Below are 22,229 nucleotides of genomic sequence, written 5' to 3' on the forward strand. Positions count from 1 at the left end.
GGGGGGCCGAGGGGGGATGGTGGGGTGGGAGAAAAACAGGGGGAAGAAAGTGATGAGTGTTGGTAGAGAGGAAGCACAGCAGGGGGGGGGGGGGGCGCAGGTTCAAGGTTGTGCAAGAGCGATAAACTGAGAAAGATGGTATGAGAAATTGGGGAAAAAAAGAGACAGAGAGGTCGGAGCTAGAGCAAAGAGGGCGAGGTCGGTGGACAGAGAGACAGGCAGACGAGAGAGCCGGCCCGAGCGAGAGCAGAGGCGTGTGTCTAGTCCTGGGAAGAAGCAATGGTGTATGCCCAGGAAGGGATAGTCTGAGGTTCATCAAACGTCCGCATCTGAGAAGCCGGGGTGCAGTGAAGGGGAAAAAGCAAGCCCCAAGCCCACTGCGCTGTCTCCAGGCCGCTATGGGCCGTGCACACAAACGCTTCCGCTTTCCGCGCAGCGCTGGAATCCCAGGACTGATCGCTCTGGGCCATTCTCAGGCCGTGCGAACAGGACCACCCACCGACAGCAGCCACCTCAAGTCTGGGGGGGGAGGGGATGGCAGGGGAGGGCAACCATGAGCAGAGCAACCACCGACGGAGCAACCAAGGGGTCTGCCCGCTCCGAGCAATAAGTAGGCCCATGTACGAGGGAGTATCTTAAGTACAGTTCATCAGATGCGGCCCATTTTGACACATCCCCGGCGATGATCCCCGCCTGTCAGCTTGTGGGCTACGGCTAGAGCAGGGCATTTTTTTGTTAGGCGTGCAGCGCGCCGCTGCTGCTACGGCTGCTGTGACGGATGCTGGCTGCTGCTAGAGGAGTGTGGGCGGGGCGGTGGGCGGCGTGGGTAATCAAGCCATGGAGCCATGGAGCGTGCTATGGAGCAATTGCAAATCCAAGAGGGTCGAGGATCGCCTTTGCAGCAGACGGATCGAGCCAAGGGCACGACACAGCACCAAGGCGGACATGATATGCGCCAGCCCCAAATCCCAATCCCACCATCAGGGTGGTGAGGGCGGCATGGTGGGGCCCGCACCAAAAGGCCCCCCCCTCTCTCTCTCCCAGCTGCCCCCTCCCCCATCCATCCATCCATCCATCCATTGCCCAAATCAGCCGTGGGTGAGTGGCGTCGCAGCGATTGCGACGCGTGCTGCAGGTCGAGGTCGTTGTCACAGTGCGTGTGGATGGACAATGGCTGGATGGATGGATGGGTGGATGGACGGACATGGACTGGGCATGTATGTAGGTCGAGATGCAGACATGTACATATGTACGTATTGACCGTTTGTATACTAGTAGGTAAGGCTGTATGGTTGGGTATGGACAGGCATTGTACATGGAGGTAAGTAGGTAAGTGGCTACTAAGGATGCATGCCATGGGCCCTTTTCTCTTTGGCGTGGACCCCCCACTGCTGGCCTGAAGTGGGGATTGGGCCGATGCAGTGCAGAGCAATTGCCCGGCGGACGGCCTTTAGACTTTCAAGCCTCATCAATGTGCGTGGTTATAAAAAGACGGGTGGATATTGGAGCCACCGGGCCTGACTCAACCAGGGCGGGCGCGCGCGGGCGGGAGAAGGAGGGCTGCTTCGAGAAGGTGGCAGAGCAGTGCCAACAACTAGCCACTCGCAGCGCTTTTACTGGCACATAGTGTGTACATACACATACACGATGATGATGATGATGATGATTAGATCCATGCTTACCTAGTGCTAGACAGACGTGAACTCTAGCCCGGAACGCCGTCCCGTGACGGGCGTCAGAGTGGAAAGTGGTGCAGGTGGGATTCTTGGTATGTGTGTAGGCCTAGTGTGCTTGTGTAGAAGGGTCATAGTGTAAGTAGTAGGTACATATGTACCTGTATGTAGGCATGCGGCGGGAACCAAGTGGCATGATGAGGAGGATTCTGAATTGCCCACTCTGGTCGGGCTAGTGCAATTTGCACGGCAGGCCAGGGCCGGGTCGAGTAGAACGTCTGGAGCAGAGGCAGCGTGAATAGAGTATATCAGTCGTCGAGTATACTTGGTTAGTTGGTTAGTGTTGGCAGACCATGGCGAGGCTAGGGTGAGATATCGTCATGGGCCTTGGTCTGGCTGACTACCAACCAGGGACAAAGAGCGACAAGCAGAACGAGAGAGCAGACGTCCAATGTCACGTTGTGGTGCTAGGCCGGAAGCGGACGGGCAGCGGATGCCGCAATGGCCGCTCCGGCCGGCCCCTGAGTGGTCGAGTGCCGTGCGCCACGCATCATGGACACGGCATTGTCATTTGCAGCATGCAGTCAGTGTGCAGCGTCTGACGGGCTCGACAAGCACCCTGTGCTGATGGTGCCCATCTTGCATGACCCCAGCGACCGAGCGGCCGGCCCAGCCTGGAAGCCTGCCACTACTGGTGCTGATGCTGGTGCTGGTGGTGCTGCTACGGCAGAAGAGGCGGGCGCATGGCGTCGCCACATGAAGCACGTCACAGTCGGTGTGTGTGAGAAGGGTCATCGTGTGGGTGAATGGATGGTGTGCATGTGTGATGGAATAGTTAGTGGGTTGGGTAGTTAGTTACAAGTCGGAGCACTCCAATTCCGCGGCTGCGGCACACTCAGCCCCACGTGTCGTCGACAGGGTCAGCCCTTCTTGCTCTTGCCCTCCGTGCTGCGTGCAGCGTGCCTTCCCTCTTCTCCAAGCGCTTGGACCTGCACTACCCACAGCAGCAACCACGACCACGACCACGACCACAACCACAACAACCACAACAACATCACACACCCAATTCCCTCCACACCGGTCCCTAAACAAGCAACTCCACCTCCGAGAAAAGCAAACACCGCCCGACCTTTGCGGACACACCTGCAGGACCCCTTCTTGTCCTCCTGCACACCAACATCTGCCCGTCACATGTCTGCTGCCCACGGCACCAAACGTCATATTCCATCTGCCGTGCCATGGCCACTATCGACCCTTCTCCACTTTGTCTCACTCACCCAGATCGCCGCCCGCGGACCGTCTCTGCCACTGTGAACAAACCAAGTAACTGACTGGCCAGAGCCCCGACAAAAAAGGTCCACACGGGGGCTCTACTGGGCCAGGCCCTTTTTTTCTGGCAATCCAGAGCGCACACTCCTGAAACCTTTGCCATAAAATCCTTTGCTATTGACAATGGGACTTGCCCCCGCTCGCAGTTGACGTGCTGGTTTCCCAAACCAGCCTTTTGCAATTTCCGACACGGCCCCAACCTGCCCTGACGGTGCCTTTGTAGTACCGATAGAATATAACTATATATATCCATATATATGGATATGGATATGTGAAATATACTATACTACTTACAATTATAGAATGCTATGTCGATATCATCACAAAAGGTGGAGATTAAACTTCAAGCTTCCCACTAGCCCTGAATCAAGCAAACCGTACTCGTATACGTATCTTTTGCTATACCGACACACAGGCCCCGTCTCTCGTTGTGCCAAGAAACCAGGGCAAAAAAAACATGGTCCAAGAAAAAAAGCCGCAAGTAAACCCGGCCCAGCGAATGAGGGCTCTGATATTGTAATATACTCACTATTATACATTATCGGGCAGGCACGCAGGCACAGACAGGACATGTTCAAGGCAAGTGCAAGTGCAAATGCAAATGCAAATGCAAAGCCCATTCAGCTGCTCACTTCACACTCTAGCGCGCAAGCCAGGCAAAACCCAAAAAAAACACCACCTTTCGCTGCCTAGCCCAATTTCTACTCCATCAGCTTTTAATATCAAACTGTACATACACTACTGTGTACACACCGATATACCCTCCTAGTCCAATCTACACAGTACCCACGCACCCACAGGCATCTTGGTTGGTGCAAAAAAAAAAGCCCCCCCAGCCCAGTCACCGCGACTGCTGCAGACCATTTTGCTTCGATCTGTCCCAAACCCCCCCCCCCCCTCTACCACCCCTGTCCTTGCCCTCCTTGCTAACAACATGCCCTGTGCCCTTGCCTCTCTCGCTTTACCTTGTCACGTTTGCCCGCGACCACCCACGAGCAAAAAAAAAATTCCGTCCCTTTCCCTCCCCCCCCTTGCAACCCCACCAAAAGAACCCCACGTCATTCCCCTCCCCTACTCTACTCTGCTTCCTCCCGTTTAGTCCCCTGTACCATGTTGCATAATACACGACCTCGATTGTCAGCATCACCATAATCATCATCATCATTTAATGAATGCCATGGTTATCGCGCCTTTTTATCCCCATATCCCTTACGGCTATGAATGCCCTTTGATACCGAAATTCCAAATCACGGGTATATAGTACACAATAGTCACGTGTGTGTGTGTGTGTGTGGTCCGCGGGGACGGAGGGCGGAGGACGGAGGATGGAGAAGGGGGGGGGGAAGCTAACAGAGTGTTTGATGAGGAAAGGGAGCAAAGGCGTAAAAATGGACGGACGAATGGGTAGTCCATTTATCCGTAGTTATACCTAGTTGCTTTGGGGGGGGGGGGCTAAGACTTGGGGAGAACTAGGTGGATTTAAGTTTGGGTATGGGACTAAAATAGTCGTAGTGAGTGACATACCGCATTGTTAGTACCATGGGGGAAAAAAAAGGTGCACTATCAACGTTCAATGCTAAAGTAAACAACAAAGAAAGAGAGAGAGAGAGGAAGGAAGATAAGGGAGCATGTACAGTGGCACAGAACAATAGGCAAGTCTAGTCATTAACTATGGGAAAAACAATAACAACACACAAACTCCCCCACCCGCTCGCTGCTTTCGAATCCTTTTGGTGCTAGACTTTTTCGACCTTTCTTCGCACACCGGCCGTTGCTGCGTCAAAGTTGCAAACCAGAAACTTTGCAAGGAAATTCGTCTCACATGCTTGAAAATGTCTCCCCGTACAGACACACACCCCCACCCAACACTGCTCCTTCTCTCTCTTCTCTTTCACCCCCACCCCCACCACACCTCGCTACATGCTTTCTCCTTGAAAAGACGATCCAAAATAATAGAGAAACGACAAAAAAAAGACTTACATACATACACGCCATATATTTCCCCTTTGACCATACGGTTAGATGCCACGCCCCATCCATGATGCCAGAAAATGCCAATTCAACATCAAGATAAACAATCAAGATTTTTCTGAAAAATCGCATGCAAGGAAAAAAAAGACATGGTAGAGAGACTCCATTCACTCCCTTTACCCGTATATATCAGGATGACTAGGAAAGGACAAAAAAAGAAAAAAAAGAGATGACACTCCAACGTATATGAAACCCTGACCGGAAAAATTTGCAAGTGGACAGAAAAACAAAGTCCATGTCTCCCACTCCCGTCCCCCACGTCTGTATCCTAAAATACAAATTGTGGAGAAAAAGAGAGAGGCAGACAGACAAGGGCCCGTTTGACAAGAAAATGATAAATAGATGGAGATTGAGATGGAGAGATGGAAAATCAAAAAAAGGGGGTATATATCAAGAATCTGAGCAATCGTGCACTCCCTCTCTCTCTCTCTCTCTCTCTCCATGTGTATATCATGAGAAAGAGAAAGAAGGAGCACAATTTCGGGCAAATCAATACTCTAGACGGAAAGAATCGTTTAGCCCATCATGCAGTTGCTTGCGGTAGCGATGGTGGAGGCGAAGGAGGCGAAGAAGGAGTAGCACTAGGCTCGACATCACTCTCCTTGCCCGTCTCGTGGACTCCCTCGCCACGACATAGAGGGCACGAGTTGCGTCCTGTAGTCAACCACTATATAACACATTAGTCATCTTCTATACCACACTTTTAGAGGGATATCCATGTTAAACATACCTGGTCAATGCAGATCTTGTGAAACATGTGTTCGCACTTGATGAGTTTGCGCGCCTCTTCATCCGCTTCAAAGTCGCACAGGCAGACTAGACAGCGCGCTCCAGGCACGAGATCAATCGTCTCCTCGCCCTCGACCGCCTCGGCTACCAGCACACTTCCATTCGCCCGGATCCTGAGCAACCCGGGCGCCGAAGCCACATCCTCTTCACTTGCAACAGGCGGTTTTGCCGGTCCTAATATTGATGAAAGAAGCATCATGTCTTCATATGTTGGCGAGTCGGTGAAGAGACTGGGCGTCGTGAGGATGGGGTGATTTTCCGGGTAGCTGCCGCCCAGCACGTAGATGATCCAACTCCGTGACCCTTCGCCGGGGTTATTGTCCGGCTCCACCACTCCTCTTCTCCGCGGCGCTCCAGATCCGTACCGTGTAAAGTCGGATTCGCTCAGGCGACGGGGTCGTGCATTGCGCGGCTGTGTTTGCGGTTCTTCTTCGGTCGGCTCTAGAGTGGACCCGGCACCTCTTGGAACAAAGCTGTTTCGCCGAGATGGCGAGGCTGACTGGAGGATGGGCGACGGAGGCGATGTAGACGTATTTGGCGTGGTGGCTCCCGAGGGGCCGGCGGACAGGTTCATCGTGGTAGCTGGTGTCGAGGGAGGAGGTTGAGGTCCCGGGGGCGAGTCTGTGAGCGATGACCAAGGGCGAGGGCGCTCTTGGGCATTTCCGCGGTGGTGTCTTGGACCGTCGTGATTTGAGGGAAAGTTGAAGCCGCCCATGGAAGCCCGGCGGCGGTGGCTGAAGCGAGTGCCGTTTTGCGGTGGCTGCAGGATGTTTGCGTCGCCGGGAGAGGTAGGGGGCGTGGGAAAGCTGGAGAGGGCATCGAGAAAGGGCGGTATGCTGGCGTCATCTTGTCCTGTGCCGCTGCCTGGCTGTATAGACCTGATGCCTACAATAATTATAGGCACCATTCTGCCTTCGCCCTCTTCTTCGCCTTCTGATGCGCCGTTTGCGGAACCGCCGCCGTGGCTTCCGTCGTTGTCACTTCTTGTGCTGTCAGTAGCCGTGCCAAAGCGAAACATGCGGAAGAAGTTGAGTGGCGCCTGCCCTGCGCCGGGCGTGTCACCGGCAGCACCGTCTTCATTGCCCCGCAATGCCGATGCTATGCTGCCGTTTTGAAGCGACTGTAGAAACGTGTCAAAAGTGCCGTCTCGAGTGGCAGCCTGGTTGTCGTCGCCCACGAGCGAGGCTGCGGTGGCGGCTGCGGCGAGCGAGAGCAGCCTAGACAGCACATCAGCCTGATCCTCGCCCTGGCGCAGCTGCTGGGCATTGTCCATGGTCTCGCCCTCCTGCCACAGCGAGCGTCTCCGGCGCTGGTGGCCGATCATGTTGCGTATGCGGCGCTGCGAGGGAATGATGCCCAGGGTGCGTCCGTCGCGCCGCAGCGGACTCAGAGGAGCCAGCGGGCGCTGGCGGTGGGCGTCTGGACGGTCGATGGGCGAGTTTGAGCGGAGCAGCTGGTCAAAGTCCAAGCCCAGGTCCGGGACCTGTACACGTGGAAGGACCAACCCTCGGTCGGTGGCGGCGTGCGGGAGGAGTGAACGGGTGGGCGAGGAGCGCGAAGGAGCATCTGGGGCTACAGATGGCAGGACAGGCTCCGTGTCACGTGTGCGCAGTGAAGGGCGGGCATGCAGCAGGCCCGTCATGGAGCTGAGCGAGGAGCGCGCCCTATGCAAGCGCGAGCGCGAGCGGGAGGGCGGGGGCTCGCGGTGCGTTGGCGGGGGCTCGTTGCGGGCATCGAGCCAGCCCAGGTGGGAGGACAGGCGGCGGGAGAAGCGTGCATGGGAGGAAGCTGGCGGGGGTGGTGGTGGTGGTGAGGGGGCTCTTGAGCGGTCGTTGGGGCGGGTGGTGGTGGTCGTGGTCGTGTCCAAGTCGGTGACGGGCGGCAGCGAGGGCGAGGACGAGGACGAGGCAAGCAGGCCAGGCGCCCACGAGCGCGGGCGTCGCCTGGGCCGGGTTGGGGCGTCAGTCGCGCCTCTGGAGTGTGCCTGGCCCATTGTGCGAGGGCATCGGGCGAGGGAGAGATGGGGAGGGTGGCCTTCGCAGAGAGCAGACAGACGGAGAGGCAGACAGACAGTCACGATGGCCAGACAGACAGACAGACAGACAGGCAGGCAGGCAGACAGACAGACACGCCGACGGGCGGACAGTCCAGCCAGGCCGGCTACCGTCGTATGGCGCAGCACCAGGACCGGCTAAGCCCCAAGCAGCCTAGCGCACCGCCGCCAGGCCTTTCTCTGCTCGGGCGGGCCAGCCATGAAACAGGTCGCGACAGCTTGACGCTGCTAAGAAACGACAATCTCCTGGGCCTGTCCTCGCCCTCGTCCTATCCCGTCGCATCCTGTCCTGTCCTGTCGTATCCTCCTGCTCGCACTCTCACCGCCTCGTCCGCGTCCGCGTCCACGCACCCGACTGCTGCTAGCAGAGTGCTACACCTGGCTGCCGTGTCGCCGGGCAGGGGGTCCGCGCCTACTCGCCGCCCGCCGCCTCAGTCGCCGCCCGTCTGGCACCACCACCGCCACACTACCACCACCACTACCACCACCACCACAGACACCCATGCAATATGTACTTCACCACCCACCTGCGCGACCAGCACACCGTGTCCGCCTCTCTGTGCGCTGCCCACTGCCAAAGCCCCGCAAAAGCACCCTCCAAAAGGAACCCCGCCGACTCGTCTGCCCACACCAGCTCCGACTCTGATTCCGACCTTTTTCACGGCCAGGGCGAAGAAGCACCATCCGCACCAGCACCACCATCCGCACCTGCACCTGCACCTGCACCCTCCCCGCAAGCATATCCACGCGCCACAGGCCAATCGTCCGCCGTCGCCTCGCCCGCCCCGGAAAAAGCCCAGCTGCGTGTCGTGGGCCTATTGCCCGACCGCGCACACGACGTGCCTCCGCCACCCTTCCCCCATGCGCCTGCCAACACTTTCAAAAAGCCCCATGGATCCACTCGAATCCAACAGCAAATGGCTGGCCCGCCTGTCCACCTGTACGCTGTCGACCCCGCTCCCACGCACGACCCCCACGACGCCCTCAAAAGGTCCCATCTCGACAACCTCTCCACACTAATGCACTCGTGTCTGCTCAAGGGAGACCATGACCGCGCCAGCCGGGCCTGGGGCATCATCTTGCGCACCCAAATTGCTGGTGGAACCCACGTCGACCCTCGCAACAATGGCCGCTGGGGCGTCGGCGCCGAGATTCTTCTTCGACGCAACCCGCAAACGCCACGCCCACACTCCGACGACGCACCCCAGCCGGCTCACCAACCTGGTCTTTTTTCTCCAGAGGGCTTCGAATTAGCTCGGAATTACTACCAACGTCTCATTGTCCAGTACCCAACCCGGAAAACACAGCCGCATGCCGTCGACGAGCGCATCTTCTATCCACCCATGTTCTCGCTGTGGATCTACGAGGTGCGCGAAAAGAGCAAGCGTGCAAGGATGCGGCTGCAGGACGAGCTTGCCAACCGATCCGTAACGTCGAGGAGCATGTCGGTTGACAGTGCTGCTTCCGGAAGACCGGATGACTCTGCTGCAAGGGAAGAGGCAATCCGTACGGACGAGTTGGCTCAGGCCACCGAGATTGCTGAGCGTCTTGACCAAGTCATTGCATCGCCGCCCTTTGACAGACAGGCAAATCTTGTCCAACTGCGTGCCAACATTGCCCTGTGGATCAGCGACCTTGCCCTCGGAACACTCGACGTCGACGAAGACTGGGATGCTGAATTTCCTGCACAAATCAGCGCAAACAGCAGCATCCCCTTTTCAAACAGAATCCAGCGTTTGTCCAATGCCCGCAGAGAGCTCAAGGAAGCCCACGCTTGCTTCGAGCGGGCTGCAGCAAACGGCGCCAAAGTGCAGGCTCCACTTCTTTCCAGCATCAACCTGAGACTCACCCAACTGACCAAGTACTTGGACAAGTTGCAACCTCGCCAACTATACGACGACGACGACAACAACAACAACAACAACAACGATGACTACTACTAGTTTCTTTCGACTCGTGATCCATCTCTGCAGCCACACAGGTATCGACCCGGGCCCTGCGCGCTGCTCACTTTTCTTTCTTCCCTTTTCTCTTTTTGCATGATACCCCAGTTTCTTATGAAGATGATTCTGATAAAAGTATGCTGGATGTGACATGCTGTGAGTCCAAGCGTCAGTCTGACTGTGATGCGGACAAAGATACTTACAGCCACTCCGTAAGCCATGCTCGTGGCAAATCCCCACCAGAGGACACAAACTTCAACAGAAGAATCTGTTGCTTTTAAACTTCACTTGATCAGTTACTAACTCTAACATATTGCCTTGCCTTCGAATCGTTCGATACTTACATGCGCTATCTTTGCACTCTCTTGAGAGTGCTTATCAGATTCCTGGATCCTAGTACATGACCTTGTCCGGTACAAGGATTTGGACCATAGCCTGGATACAGCATGTCTTGCCCTTATGAGAGGAGAACACGTTTGAGGTTTACGCATGCTTGCAAAGCATGTCACCCAGCAGGGCCCTGAACCTTATATGACTTTGGGGCTTATCAAGGCCAGTTATTGGATTGAACTTACAAACCCGACTTTTCATCGCACCAGCCTCATGCGCTGCTTACCACATGTGCAATCTCCGAATCAACCTTTTCTCCATGAACCAAAGTTTAGACATGTCTACAGAGGAGACTGAGGTCGGATTGGGTTTCGCTCTTTGTACGGCCGTACATGAGTTGACTAAGATGAAAAAAAACAAGATAATTATCCCTTGCTAGAATAGACCCTCTCTGTGCATAAGCAAGAGGGGCAAGTAATGCTATTGTTTTGAATGCCACATGCCTCTCTCTCTCTCTCTCTCTCATCATACCCATTTTCTGAGGGACAGACATAGATCAAATATGTACCATATGGTGGTTTGTAAGATCGTTGTCAGCCTCGACCACTCCATCTACGTTATGTATACCTGACAAAGCCTTGACAAACCCTAAAATACTGCCCTGCACTATGTCACAGACCCGCACCTCCACGACCAAATATACGAATCAGAATTTCCGGCAAAGTCTCCACCGGCCATCTGCTCCGCCCCGCCCCCGTTGAAACTTGGTGTCATGTGGGGTAGTCGCGCACCTGTTGTGATCAGGTCCTCGCAGCGTAGAAACTACCGATACATTTGGTATCCACTGCCGTGTCCCTTCCCGGTTATAAAAAAAAAACTTGGTCGCAGAGACCTATATAAGAATGTGGCCCTGAAGTCTGTTCCTTGTCGAATCTTATGCGCATCATATACTACTTAGGGCGGGGTAACACAACATCCCCCACCTGATTGCATCAATACAGAGATACCCAAAAGCAAATCACCAAAAATAATCTTTCGCCATGGCAGTTTCAGATGCACCAGAGTCAAAATGCGATGTGTTAGTCTATGAGTTCACTCCATCTTGAAACACGGCTAACAGTTTTCAAGTCTAATCATTGGTGCTGGCCCGGCAGGGTACGTACTTACCTCTTAAACTGCTATATGTCAGTGGCTGACCTTATTTAGTCTGATGCTTGCCACTTGGATGGCAAGATGTGGCATCAACGCTCGCATAGTTGACAAGCGAGGCACCAAGATTTACTCTGGACAGGCAGATGGCCTCCAGCTGCGTAGTTTGGAAATCTTTGACAGTTTTGGGTTCGCCGATAGAGCGTGGAAGGAGGCGAATCATTTGATAGAGGTATACTCGTTCACCCACTTGGCTTGACTGGACTAACCACCTCACAGTTTTGCATGTGGGCAAGTCTGCAGAAATCACCTCTTCTGATCTCTCCTAATGTACACAGAATCCCGGCGAAGACGGTGTCATACGTCGTTCCGACCAAATCCCAGATGTTGTTCCTGGAATCTCCCGATTCAAGGAGATTGTTCTCCACCAGGGGCGTATCGAAAGATTTTTCCTCGATCATATCAAGAAGCATTCAAAAGATACCCTACGTGTAGAGCGTGGAGTGCTTCCTGAATCGCTCCATGTCGACCAAGACCAAGTAAACAACCACTCGCCGGAAAACTACCCTATCACTGTGCAGCTCCGGTATCTTACCGAAGAGGAGGCCATGCCCGCTCAGAGTAAGAGCTCCAGCATCAATGACGGCTTATTCCGGAGCAACCTGGCAGAAGATGATACCCAAGATTTAATCGCAAACAGTAGACAGAAAGACGGTACCACAGAGACTGTGAGGGCAAAATACGTTGTAGGGTGCGACGGTGCCCACAGTTGGACCCGAAAGCAGCTGGGGTTTGAGCTTGAAGGAGAACCAACAGACCATATTTGGGGCGTACTCGACATTGTTCCCATCACAGACTTTCCCGATGTTCGAAAGCGTTGCGCCATACATAGCGCATCCTCGGGTTCAATGATGATCATTCCGCGGGAGAACAAACTTACCAGACTGTATATCCAGCTCACGGAGATCAAACCAGATGCCAGCGGAAGAGCGGACAGGTCAAAAATCACACCCGATACCATCATCAAAGCGGCACAAAGAATCATTGCGCCATACAAGTTGACATATGAATACTGCGACTGGTGGACCGCATACCAAATCGGCCAGCGAGTAGGCAAGAACTTTGACCGTGACAGCCGCGTTTTCCTGGCTGGCGACGCTGTTCATACCCATTCCCCAAAGGCTGGCCAGGGTATGAATGTATCCATGCAGGACGCCTACAATCTGGGTTGGAAACTGGGACTGGTAGTCAAGGGCGTAGCTCAACCAAGTATACTCAAAACGTACCAGTCTGAGCGGAGACGAATTGCCCAGGATCTCATTGCATTTGATCACAAGTTCTCAAGACTCTTCTCTGGCAGACCGGCCAAGGATGTCATGGACGAAGAGGGTGTAAGCATGGACGAGTTCAAACAGGCATTCCAGAAGGGTAAGTAGTGAATGCCCAAATCGCAAAACATGCTGACGTGACTCAGGCGGTCTATTCGCCGCTGGCCTTTCGGTCGACTACGGTACGAGCATGTTGGTGGGCAAACCAGGCAACGCCGCGGAGCAGGGCGACGGAACAGATGTATCGTCAAAGACACAAGTCATTGGCAAGCAAGAACTCGCCTCGGAGACGAAGATAGGTATGCGTTTCCCGAGCCACCAGGTTCTCAACCAGTCAGATGGTCGGGCATGGGAGTTTCAGCAGAAGTTAAAGAGTGACGGACGATTCCGCATCATTGTTTTTGCCGGTAATGTTGTCAACCAAGAGCAGAGTACTCGCCTCAAGGGCTTCTGCCAGCGCCTCTCATCATCACCACTCCTCGCTCCGCGGCTCGTCAAGGACATTGATGTGCTCACCCTACACTCATCCAAGCGCGTCGAGGTCGAGCTGCTAAGAGACTTCCCCGATGTTCTACATCCCTTTGATCCTAGGACTGGATGGGACTATGACTCGGTGTATGTGGATGATGGCAACTACTACGAAGCATTTGCAGATGCATACAAGAAGTACGGCGTGGATAGAGAAAAGGGATGTGTCGTAGTCGCTAGACCAGACCAGTACGTAGGATACATTGACACGCTCGACGAAGCGGGACTAGAGGGGGTGGAAGCGTATTTTGCAGGTATTCTCAGGACATAGACAGAAGCAAATCTAGATTTCTGCACGTTAATGCACACTGTCTCTCAACAGCGCCGCAGTATCCTGCAAACGCCCTGTTCACATATGCATGGACCTGTATGACGTGCTTCAGCCCTAAATCGTACACGGTGTGACGGATCGGGCGTCTCCCAGGACAACCACACACCCGCTAACCGTGTAACGGACGGCGATCCCCAGCCAATTGACCACGACAGCGTGCACCGTTCCACGCGGCTCCGGACGAATAGTGGTTGCTATGCTGGTGTGCAACGGTCTAAGCCTGAAGTGGGTCGAGTCTGGGGGCCGTACCTGGCGGCTCTAGGGCTGGGCCGAGTGTTGGCACGACAACCGTGGAAGAAACAACACCGCCGGATGGGCCGCCTCGCACTTCATTCTAGAGCCCAGCGACTGCATCGATTCCCCAGAAACATTAATTTAGCATTCCCGACGTCGCCATCGCTCCTCGAGTGACACTAGAGAGAGAGCACGACGCTTCTACCACATTTTGGCTCTCTTTTCCTTTTTTTCACGACTCACCGACATATCATGAACGGACCCACCACCCCAGGTGGTGCACACTATGGACGGCCACCTGCATATGACGATGAAGACGGCTCCCCTCAGCTCCAAGGAGGCTCAACCATGCGTTTGTTGACAAACGTAGACGATAGCCAAAGCTATGTGTCGTGAGTATTAGTTTTCCTTGTTTCTTCACTTTCACCTTCACTTGCGTCCCACGTTTGTGGACTCAATCTCATTCCTGTACCAGAAGACGCTCCTTCGAGGACACTTCAAACATGTCGTCCGCAAATAGCACCGCTGCGGCCCTGGGCACGCACATGACGCCTTCTGAGGCGGGCAAGCAGAGGGAGGCCGAGGCCGAAATCCACGACTTCTTGCGTGAGGCTGGCAATGCGCTCAATGCGACTGGAAGCGCTGCGCCAGCGCAAACCAACTCAGCAGGCAGAAAGTCATTCAGACAACAAGCCATCGGCTGGATGTCGCCTTCAAAAACAACACCATTGCAAGACCCAGACTTACCGACCCATCATTCTCACAGACAACCCCAGCCGACATCGCGCATGTACCACCCATCACCATCTTCAGTATCCAGCCTGTCGAGGTCAGGCTCATTAATGGACAATGTCCCCAACATGCCCCCTCCAATTGATGACGACTATGTCCCTTACCGACGGTCAATATCGCCTGATCGACCGTATTCACCTACGCGCACATCAGTCGATTACTCGCGACCACCTGCTTCAGTCAATTCCTACGAGCCATACGACCTCGATGGCAGTCCGCGACCAGGCAGCCCTCAGCGGCCATTGCCACCCCAGCCCCTGTTCACTGCTGGCGGAAGGCCTGGCTCCCGCGATTCGGAGCGCACCATGGACATGAGCGACATGCGCTCGATACCCATGCATGACGACGATGACCCATTCACCGAGATGGGCGACGACCGACCAGAGTTGCGCTCGCGAGACTCTTATTTGACAGACGACACGTATACAGATGTCTACACCGAAGTGGACGAAAAGGCGGAGCACTACGGACCTGCTCCAGATGGTGCACAGGCTCGACGTGGTGCGCGAGACGCAGTCATGACGAAGAAGGAAGTTCGCCTGATCAACGGTGAACTCATTCTCGAGTGCAAGATCCCCACCATTCTCTACAGTTTCCTTCCGCGACGAGATGACATTGAATTCACGCACATGCGATATACAGCCGTTACTTGCGACCCCGACGACTTTGTGGACCGTGGCTACAAGTTGCGCCAGAACATTGGCAACCCCCGTGAGACGGAGGTCTTCATCGCCATTACCATGTACAACGAGAACGAAATCGACTTTACCCGTACCATGCACGGTGTCATGCAGAACATCAGCCACTTTTGCTCTCGTATGAAGTCCAGAACTTGGGGCAAGGACGGATGGCAGAAGATTGTCGTGTGCATCATTGCAGATGGTCGTGGAAAGGTTCACCCTCGAACACTGGACGCCATTGCTGCCATGGGGTGCTTCCAGGAGGGTATTGCAAAGAACCACGTCAACCAAAAGGAAGTCACCGCCCACGTCTACGAATACACGACCCAAGTCTCTTTGGATTCTGACCTCAAGTTCAAGGGTGCTGAGAAGGGTATTGTACCCTGTCAAATGATCTTCTGCTTGAAGGAACGCAACTCTAAGAAACTGAACTCGCATCGTTGGTTCTTCAATGCCTTTGGACGCGCCCTCAACCCCAATATTTGTATTTTGCTCGATGTCGGAACCAAGCCAGGCCCCAAAGCGCTATACCACTTGTGGAAGGCTTTTGACACAGACTCTTCAGTCGCTGGAGCAGCTGGTGAGATCAAGGCTGGCAAGGGCAAAGCCTGGCTCGGTCTTCTCAATCCGTTGGTTGCGTCGCAAAACTTTGAATACAAGATGTCCAACATTCTCGACAAGCCACTGGAGTCGGTCTTTGGATATATTACTGTGTTGCCAGGTGCGCTATCGGCATATCGCTATCACGCGTTGCAGAACGACCACACTGGACATGGGCCCCTCAGCCAGTACTTCAAGGGAGAAACGCTTCACGGTCAAGATGCAGACGTGTTCACGGCCAACATGTACTTGGCTGAGGATCGTATCCTGTGTTGGGAGCTTGTGGCAAAGCGAAGCGAACAATGGGTTCTGAAATATGTCAAGGCGGCCACTGGAGAGACGGATGTGCCAGGTAAGATGGACACTCATTGCTCTTGTAGGACCATCCACTAACAGTTTTGCAGACGCGGTTCCCGAGTTCATTTCTCAGCGTCGTCGCTGGCTGAACGGTGCCTTCTTTGCTGCCGTGTACTCGCTGCTCCACTGGAAGCAGGTATGGGCAACTGACCACACCATTTGGCGCAAGATCCTCCTCCACATCGAGTTCGTCTACCAGTTCGTCCAGCTGCTATTCACCTTCTTCTCCCTGGCCAACTTCTACCTTACCTTCTACTTCGTCGCTGGTTCCCTCGCCGACCCTGAAATGGACCCATTCGGACACAATGTCGGCAAATACATCTTTTACATTTTGCGATATACATGCACGCTACTCATCTGCATGCAGTTTATCTTGTCCATGGGTAATCGACCTCAGGGTGCAAAGAAGATGTTCTTCTGGAGTATGGTCATGTATGGCATCATCATGGCCTACACGACGTTTGCTTCCTTCTACATTGTCATTGTCCAACTGAAAGATCCGAAAGCCGAGAAAGTGATAGGCTCAAACACTTTTACCAACCTCATCATCTCCACGGCAACCACCATTGGACTCTACTTTCTCATGTCCTTTATGTATCTGGATCCTTGGCACATGTTTACCTCGAGCGCGCAGTACTTTGCTCTTCTGCCCTCGTATATTGCAACGCTTCAAGTGTACGCTTTCTGTAACACGCACGACATTACATGGGGAACCAAGGGTGACAACGTGGCCAAGACGGATCTTGGAGACGCCCGTGCAAAGACAAAGAACGTCGTCGAACTCGAGATGCCATCTGAGCAACTTGACATTGACAGTGGCTACGATGAAGCGCTTCGTAACCTTCGTGACCGTGTCGAAGTACCCGAGCCCCCGATTTCGGAATCGCAGCAGCAGGAAGATTACTACCGCGCCGTGCGTACCTACATGGTCGTCATCTGGCTCATCTCCAACGCTATTCTCGCCATGTCCATCAGCGAAGCCTATGGCAACCGCAAGGTCACCAACAACTTCTACCTCACGTTCATTCTGTGGGCTGTCGCCGCTCTCGCCGTTTTCCGTGCTATTGGATCCACCACTTTCCTCATCATCAACTCGATCCATGCCATCATGGAGACGAAGCTCAAGTGGCAGGACAAGATTGATGACAAGAAGAGCAACAGGACCGGTCTTGGTGGTGGCAGGAAGTATGGCAGAAACAAGTGGTGGAAGTTTGGTTTCGGTGGCGGCGTGTCATCCAGCTGGTTTTCGGGCAGCACAATCTCAAGCAAGCTCAGTAGCATGGCGCCTAGCAACTGGGGTGGCAGCAGTGTGGGCCGCTAGACGAGTCCTCCTTTGATTCTCACGGTAAGTAATGTGAAAAGTGAGCATAGGGTTTACGAATTTTACGAGTGCGCTGTCTTTGTGGGCTTTTTTTTTTTCGTTTTATGGAGATGAGTTATTGGAATGATACCTGGACATGGAGACGCGAATGGTCATGTCGCGCATATGTATATAGTTTCTACTAATGATGACGAGTCACGCTCGTCAATTAAGTGAAAGCCTTTTTTTTATAGTTTGCAAGATGCATGACATTATGATGCGATTGTCGTTTCCCATAGTCCCGTCATGGTCACATGCGTAGAGCTCGAAGCAACGCGCTGTGCCTGGGAACGACGCTCGGACCATGTTTACATGCATGCCACTCCACCATCATCCCGCCAAACACCCAAGCAGTGCCACGGACTTGCCCACCACACGCAACATTTTCAAAGCGACAACAAGATGGCGCCCCGCAGCAAAGTCGCAAACATCTCCTTCACCGTCGACTCTGCCTCGGAAGACGAAATGACGGTAGACGAGCTCAATGCAGTCCAAAAACCCGAGTCCAACGGCGACACCAAGGCGACAGGTCGCAAAGCGCGTGGAAGCGCTGCGCAACCAAAGGCGGGCGCCTCTACGACCAAGGCGTCTGCTAAGGGACGGCCCACGGCGCGCGCAGCAAATGGAGCTAGTGCGACAACTGCGAAGAAGAGTAATGGAGCAGTAAAGAAAGCGACTACAAAAGCCGGGCGCAAGGCGCTGCCAGAGGAGGATGATGCGAACGGAAGCGATAGCGAGGGAGCGGCTGACGTTGAGGAAGAGGAGCCAGCACCACAGGCCAAGCCGACTAAGAGAGGCAGACCAGCAAAGAAGGCGCAAGAAGAAGAGAAGCGCGAGGAGGAATCAGTGCCAGCACCGGCAAAGAGAGGGCGCAAAGCCGCAGTCAAGGAGGGAGCAGAGAAGGAGACTAAATCCAAGACAACCGCAAAGTCAAGAGGCACAAAGCGCGCGCTCGAATCCGAACCTGAGCCAGAACAGATGACCATCCCAGAGACACAGCCAGAGCTAGACACAGAAACAATGGATATTTCAGAGTCGATAGAGATAGAGGAGATACCAGAGAGCATGCCACCACCAGTCCGGCCTTCTGCGCGCCGAGCCCATGCACAGCCGAATAGTAGGGCGCGGCGGACGTCTGCTGGGGTGAGGAGGACAGGAAGCGTATCAGACTCTGAGCGAGATCCCATCATGCGCCGGAAACTAGGAGACCTCACGAAGAAGCTGGACGCCATGACCGCCAAGTACGAAGCTCTTAAGGAAGCAGCGTCATCAGGGAAAGAATCCAACTTCGACCAACTAAAGAAGCGGACCGACCAAATCGCCAAAGATCAAGACGCCATCATAAAATCTCTTAAGCAGCAAGTCTCCGACACACAATCCCGCACCGCAGACCTTGCCTCCCTCAAGAAAGAACTCGCCGCAGCCTCCAAAGAATCCGCGCGCCTCACCGCCGAAAACAAGAAACTCGCCGAGTCTCTCACAGCCGCACAAAACGAAAACAAGACGCTCTCGTCCAAACTCGCAGCAGCTCGGTCCTCATCAACACTACAACCAGACGTCAAGACCGTGCCGGGTAGCGCCGTCAAACCCCGAACCACAGGCGTCGTTCTCCCAGGAACCGTCGAAGCCGCAAAAGAAGCAACCCTCGCACGCCAAAAAGTCGATCTGTACAGCGATTTGACTAACCTAGTTGTTTTGAGCGTCAAGAAATCAGATGAAGGGGATGATGTGTACGATTGTCTTCAGACAGGTCGGGGTCGCAGTAAGTTTTCTCCCTTTTCTCCCTTCCACCCCCCCCCCTTCTTTCCATCCCCCTACCAAACCCCCCTTCCGTCTCTACCCGATCCAAGCTGACAAAAGTACAAAAAAAATAGCCCTCCACTTCCACCTCACCGTCGCCCCGGGCTCCTCCCCCGCTGAAGAGACAGAATTCATATACCAACCTTTACTCGACGAACAGCGCGATAAAGAACTCTTGGATATCCTACCGGATTATCTGACAGAGGAAATTTGTTTCCCGAGTGCGCAGGCGGTCAAGTTTTATTGCAAGGTGTTGGATAGTATGAATAAGAAGGTTGTGCTTGAGGAGGAGGGGGAGAGTGAGGATGGGGAGGAGTGAGTGAGTGAGTAAGTGTACGGCGTTTTGGGGGTTATGGATGGGTTGCATGATGGGATGGCGTTGTCGACGTCGTTTTGAAGCATGGATGAAGGCTTGGTTTGTGCGTTTGTTGTTGTTGTTGTTGCTGTAGTATCGAATGATACCCCCTTCCCCCTTTCCCTTCCATTCCGTGTTTTGTTCTTCTTGTCTCTGGAGGGTATGATGGTTTGTAACGCACAATCTACGCAGGTTTAGCCATGGAATACATGTATACAAATGATGATGGTTTTTGTTTTTTTTTGGTTGGTCATTCAAATCCCCAAATCGGCTTCATTCTTTATCTACACAACTTTTTTCTTTCTCGTTGCTCCGTCTAACGTTGCAGAAGAAGAGAAAAAACCCCCCCCCCTCTCCCCTTCGAAACCGTGGTAATGTTGGGTAGGTATATGTCCACCGTCACAATGGGGTTATACCATTGTCATATCTTCTCTCTCGCGGTCGAACGGTGCGCTTGTTTATTTTCCTGAAACCTTGTCTGCGGCTTTCTTGACGTACTCCCTGTGAACGCAAGACATGTTAGTTTTCTATTCGCTGCAATGGCCGGATAGTGGGTAGAGGGATGTATGGGAAACGCACTTGACAAAGTTCTCCTCCTCACTGCTCTTCGCATTGATGGGAGGGGTAGTCGGGTCCTCGGCCTTCTTTCCGCCCATGGACAGCGCAGCACCGGTGAATGTGGTGGCGAGCGTGGCGATCGCAAGCTATTACTTTCTGTTAGCCATCTTCTTCATCTACCCGTCAATTCTACCCTTGATCCCCCCCTTCAGAAAAGCCGGAATGCTGGTCAATTGTTGCGACTGCAAGCAGGAAATTCCAATGCCTTCAATTGATTGTCCTCCCGCCTCTTCCCTATAACCTCGGGGCTGCCTGGGATGGAAAAAAGAGACATACAACGTGCGATCCGACCTGACGGCCGAAAATCGTGTACATGGCAACCATCTTTGCGGTAGTGAAAGCTGTGTGATCCGTTCCGAGGGGAAAAGCGCAGGGAGGATATGAGATGCGGATGCGTCAATGGATGGCGGGCGGGCGGGTAGAGAACGGGTTCGTTGCAGTTCGGAGCTTGCTGGTCTGCTTCGGAAGAACGAGGTGCGTGGCTTGGCGGGCGAAGAAAATGTGGCTGAGGAAGTGTGGCTGGTGTGGCTGCGCGACAGGGATGTAGGAGGGGCGGGGGGGGGGGATAAGGATTATGACGTGCGGCTGAGGTGGTGGGTTGGTTGGCTGCTGGCTAGGTTAGGATCCCGAGGTTGATAGTGGTACGACGTAAAACTTGCGTGTAGAATCTCTTCTTTTTTACTAACGCTCTTTACTCTTTGGTAGACAAGACTTCGGATTAATAACTTGCGATTGTGTCGGAATGGCTAAAGATGCGAATAAGAAAGTCGAAGAGGTGGATGGTGTGCCGGTAGAGCGACAGGGAGCGCGTCCTGACTTTTCGGTTCCGCCGCCGAGGAAGCGGCTTCCTAAGGAGCTTCAGGATACGCTCAATGATGAAGAGAAGCTGTGGGAGGTCTTGTACGATGGCGAGTATGTTACCTTCTAACTGCCAAATCGCATACACCCATCGCAATGCGCAGATGCCTGTTGCCTACTGCTACTCACGATAGCTAACACACCACGATAGAGGTGACGACACAACGGATACGTCTCTCCGTTATGCAGCTTACGCCTCGCGCATCCGCACTATCATGCTCTCCGCTCACCGCTACGTAGCCTACACCTCCGACATTGGCGAGTCTTTCCGTCCAGTCGCCCACCCCTACCTGGTCAAAGGCGCCTACGGTATCTCCTGGCTCTATCTTACCGGCGATGTCGCCCACGAAGGTTACAAGGCCTACTGCCGTAATCAACGCACGCTGCACCCTGAAAAATTCATCGACGAGGCCGCAGACAAGTCGCTCGGGGAACAGAAAGACAAGGATATGGCGGCGACGGGGAAATCGTTTGGCTCGGGTATCTTTGACAAGGTACAGGATCTGGCGAAGAATGCGACGAGCACTGAGGGCGTCAAGTATGGTGGTGCTCCTAGTCCCCTGACGGGCGGAGAGGTCGTTCCAGGGCGTATACCGGCCATTGAAGATTACAGAGCTGTCATGGCGCAGCGGGCGGTCTTTCAGGCTGTAGCTTCGATGGGATTACCGGCTTTCACGATTCATAGCATTGTCAGGTATTCTGGGCGTGCACTCAAGGATGCAAAGAACAAGACACTGAGGACTTGGGCGCCGATTGGGGTAAGTAGTGTTCCATTGTTCAGTGTATGTGGTTGGACGAGTACTGATACATAATAGCTTGGCCTTGTGGCCGTTCCTTTCTTACCCTATGTGTTTGACGAGCCCGTCGAGCACGCGACTGAATGGATCTTCTACAATGCATTCAAGACGTTTGGAGGCGAGAAGGCTGTCGAGGGAAGACCAGCGATTGGAGTAAAGGAGCTAAGGAAAGAGGAGACCGAGGCGAACAAACTAAAGAAGGAGCTCTAGAGTGACTTCAGAATCATGACGAGATATTTCTCTTCGTCTATCTGTACATACGATACCCACAAAGTATACGATCCGCTCAATCTA

General features: G+C 53.9%; 7 protein-coding genes across 7 annotated transcripts; 5 read left to right on the forward strand and 2 right to left on the reverse strand.

Annotated features, from left to right (window-relative positions):
* Window positions 1-837: 837 nt before the first annotated feature.
* COCMIDRAFT_39043 (uncharacterized protein) lies at window positions 838-2,987 on the forward strand (the record flags this gene model as incomplete). The annotated part of the gene is made up of 6 exons (XM_007692339.1): window positions 838-1,098; window positions 1,693-1,768; window positions 1,845-1,899; window positions 2,085-2,264; window positions 2,327-2,448; window positions 2,542-2,987. 6 exons carry the CDS (start codon window positions 838-840, stop codon window positions 2,985-2,987), a joined length of 1,140 nt encoding a protein of 379 aa, XP_007690529.1.
* Window positions 2,988-5,556: 2,569 nt separating this feature from the next.
* Window positions 5,557-7,464, reverse strand: COCMIDRAFT_102184 (uncharacterized protein; the record flags this gene model as incomplete). The annotated part of the gene is made up of 2 exons (XM_007692344.1): window positions 5,557-5,700; window positions 5,764-7,464. The coding sequence occupies 2 exons, from the start codon at window positions 7,462-7,464 to the stop codon at window positions 5,557-5,559; spliced, it is 1,845 nt and encodes a 614-aa protein (XP_007690534.1).
* Window positions 7,465-8,384: 920 nt separating this feature from the next.
* COCMIDRAFT_102165 (uncharacterized protein) lies at window positions 8,385-9,818 on the forward strand (the record flags this gene model as incomplete). Its single annotated transcript, XM_007692345.1, has 1 exon — window positions 8,385-9,818. One exon carries the CDS (start codon window positions 8,385-8,387, stop codon window positions 9,816-9,818), a length of 1,434 nt encoding a protein of 477 aa, XP_007690535.1.
* A 1,540-nt stretch (window positions 9,819-11,358) lies between these two features.
* On the forward strand, window positions 11,359-17,468 carry COCMIDRAFT_39046 (glycosyltransferase family 2 protein; the record flags this gene model as incomplete). The annotated part of the gene is made up of 7 exons (XM_007692340.1): window positions 11,359-11,529; window positions 11,636-12,725; window positions 12,772-13,342; window positions 13,375-13,552; window positions 13,902-14,110; window positions 14,194-16,142; window positions 16,195-17,468. The coding sequence occupies 7 exons, from the start codon at window positions 11,359-11,361 to the stop codon at window positions 17,466-17,468; spliced, it is 5,442 nt and encodes a 1,813-aa protein (XP_007690530.1).
* Window positions 17,469-17,972: 504 nt separating this feature from the next.
* Window positions 17,973-19,626, forward strand: COCMIDRAFT_102173 (uncharacterized protein; the record flags this gene model as incomplete). Its single annotated transcript, XM_007692346.1, has 2 exons — window positions 17,973-19,269; window positions 19,382-19,626. 2 exons carry the CDS (start codon window positions 17,973-17,975, stop codon window positions 19,624-19,626), a joined length of 1,542 nt encoding a protein of 513 aa, XP_007690536.1.
* Window positions 19,627-20,120: 494 nt separating this feature from the next.
* On the reverse strand, window positions 20,121-20,604 carry COCMIDRAFT_102152 (uncharacterized protein; the record flags this gene model as incomplete). The annotated part of the gene is made up of 3 exons (XM_007692347.1): window positions 20,121-20,163; window positions 20,242-20,366; window positions 20,557-20,604. The coding sequence occupies 3 exons, from the start codon at window positions 20,602-20,604 to the stop codon at window positions 20,121-20,123; spliced, it is 216 nt and encodes a 71-aa protein (XP_007690537.1).
* A 418-nt stretch (window positions 20,605-21,022) lies between these two features.
* Window positions 21,023-22,145, forward strand: COCMIDRAFT_102202 (uncharacterized protein; the record flags this gene model as incomplete). Its single annotated transcript, XM_007692348.1, has 3 exons — window positions 21,023-21,192; window positions 21,290-21,896; window positions 21,954-22,145. 3 exons carry the CDS (start codon window positions 21,023-21,025, stop codon window positions 22,143-22,145), a joined length of 969 nt encoding a protein of 322 aa, XP_007690538.1.
* Window positions 22,146-22,229: the final 84 nt, after the last annotated feature.

This window comes from Bipolaris oryzae, assembly GCF_000523455.1.
Source record: "Bipolaris oryzae ATCC 44560 unplaced genomic scaffold scaffold_126, whole genome shotgun sequence".
Lineage (NCBI taxonomy): Eukaryota > Fungi > Ascomycota > Dothideomycetes > Pleosporales > Pleosporaceae > Bipolaris > Bipolaris oryzae.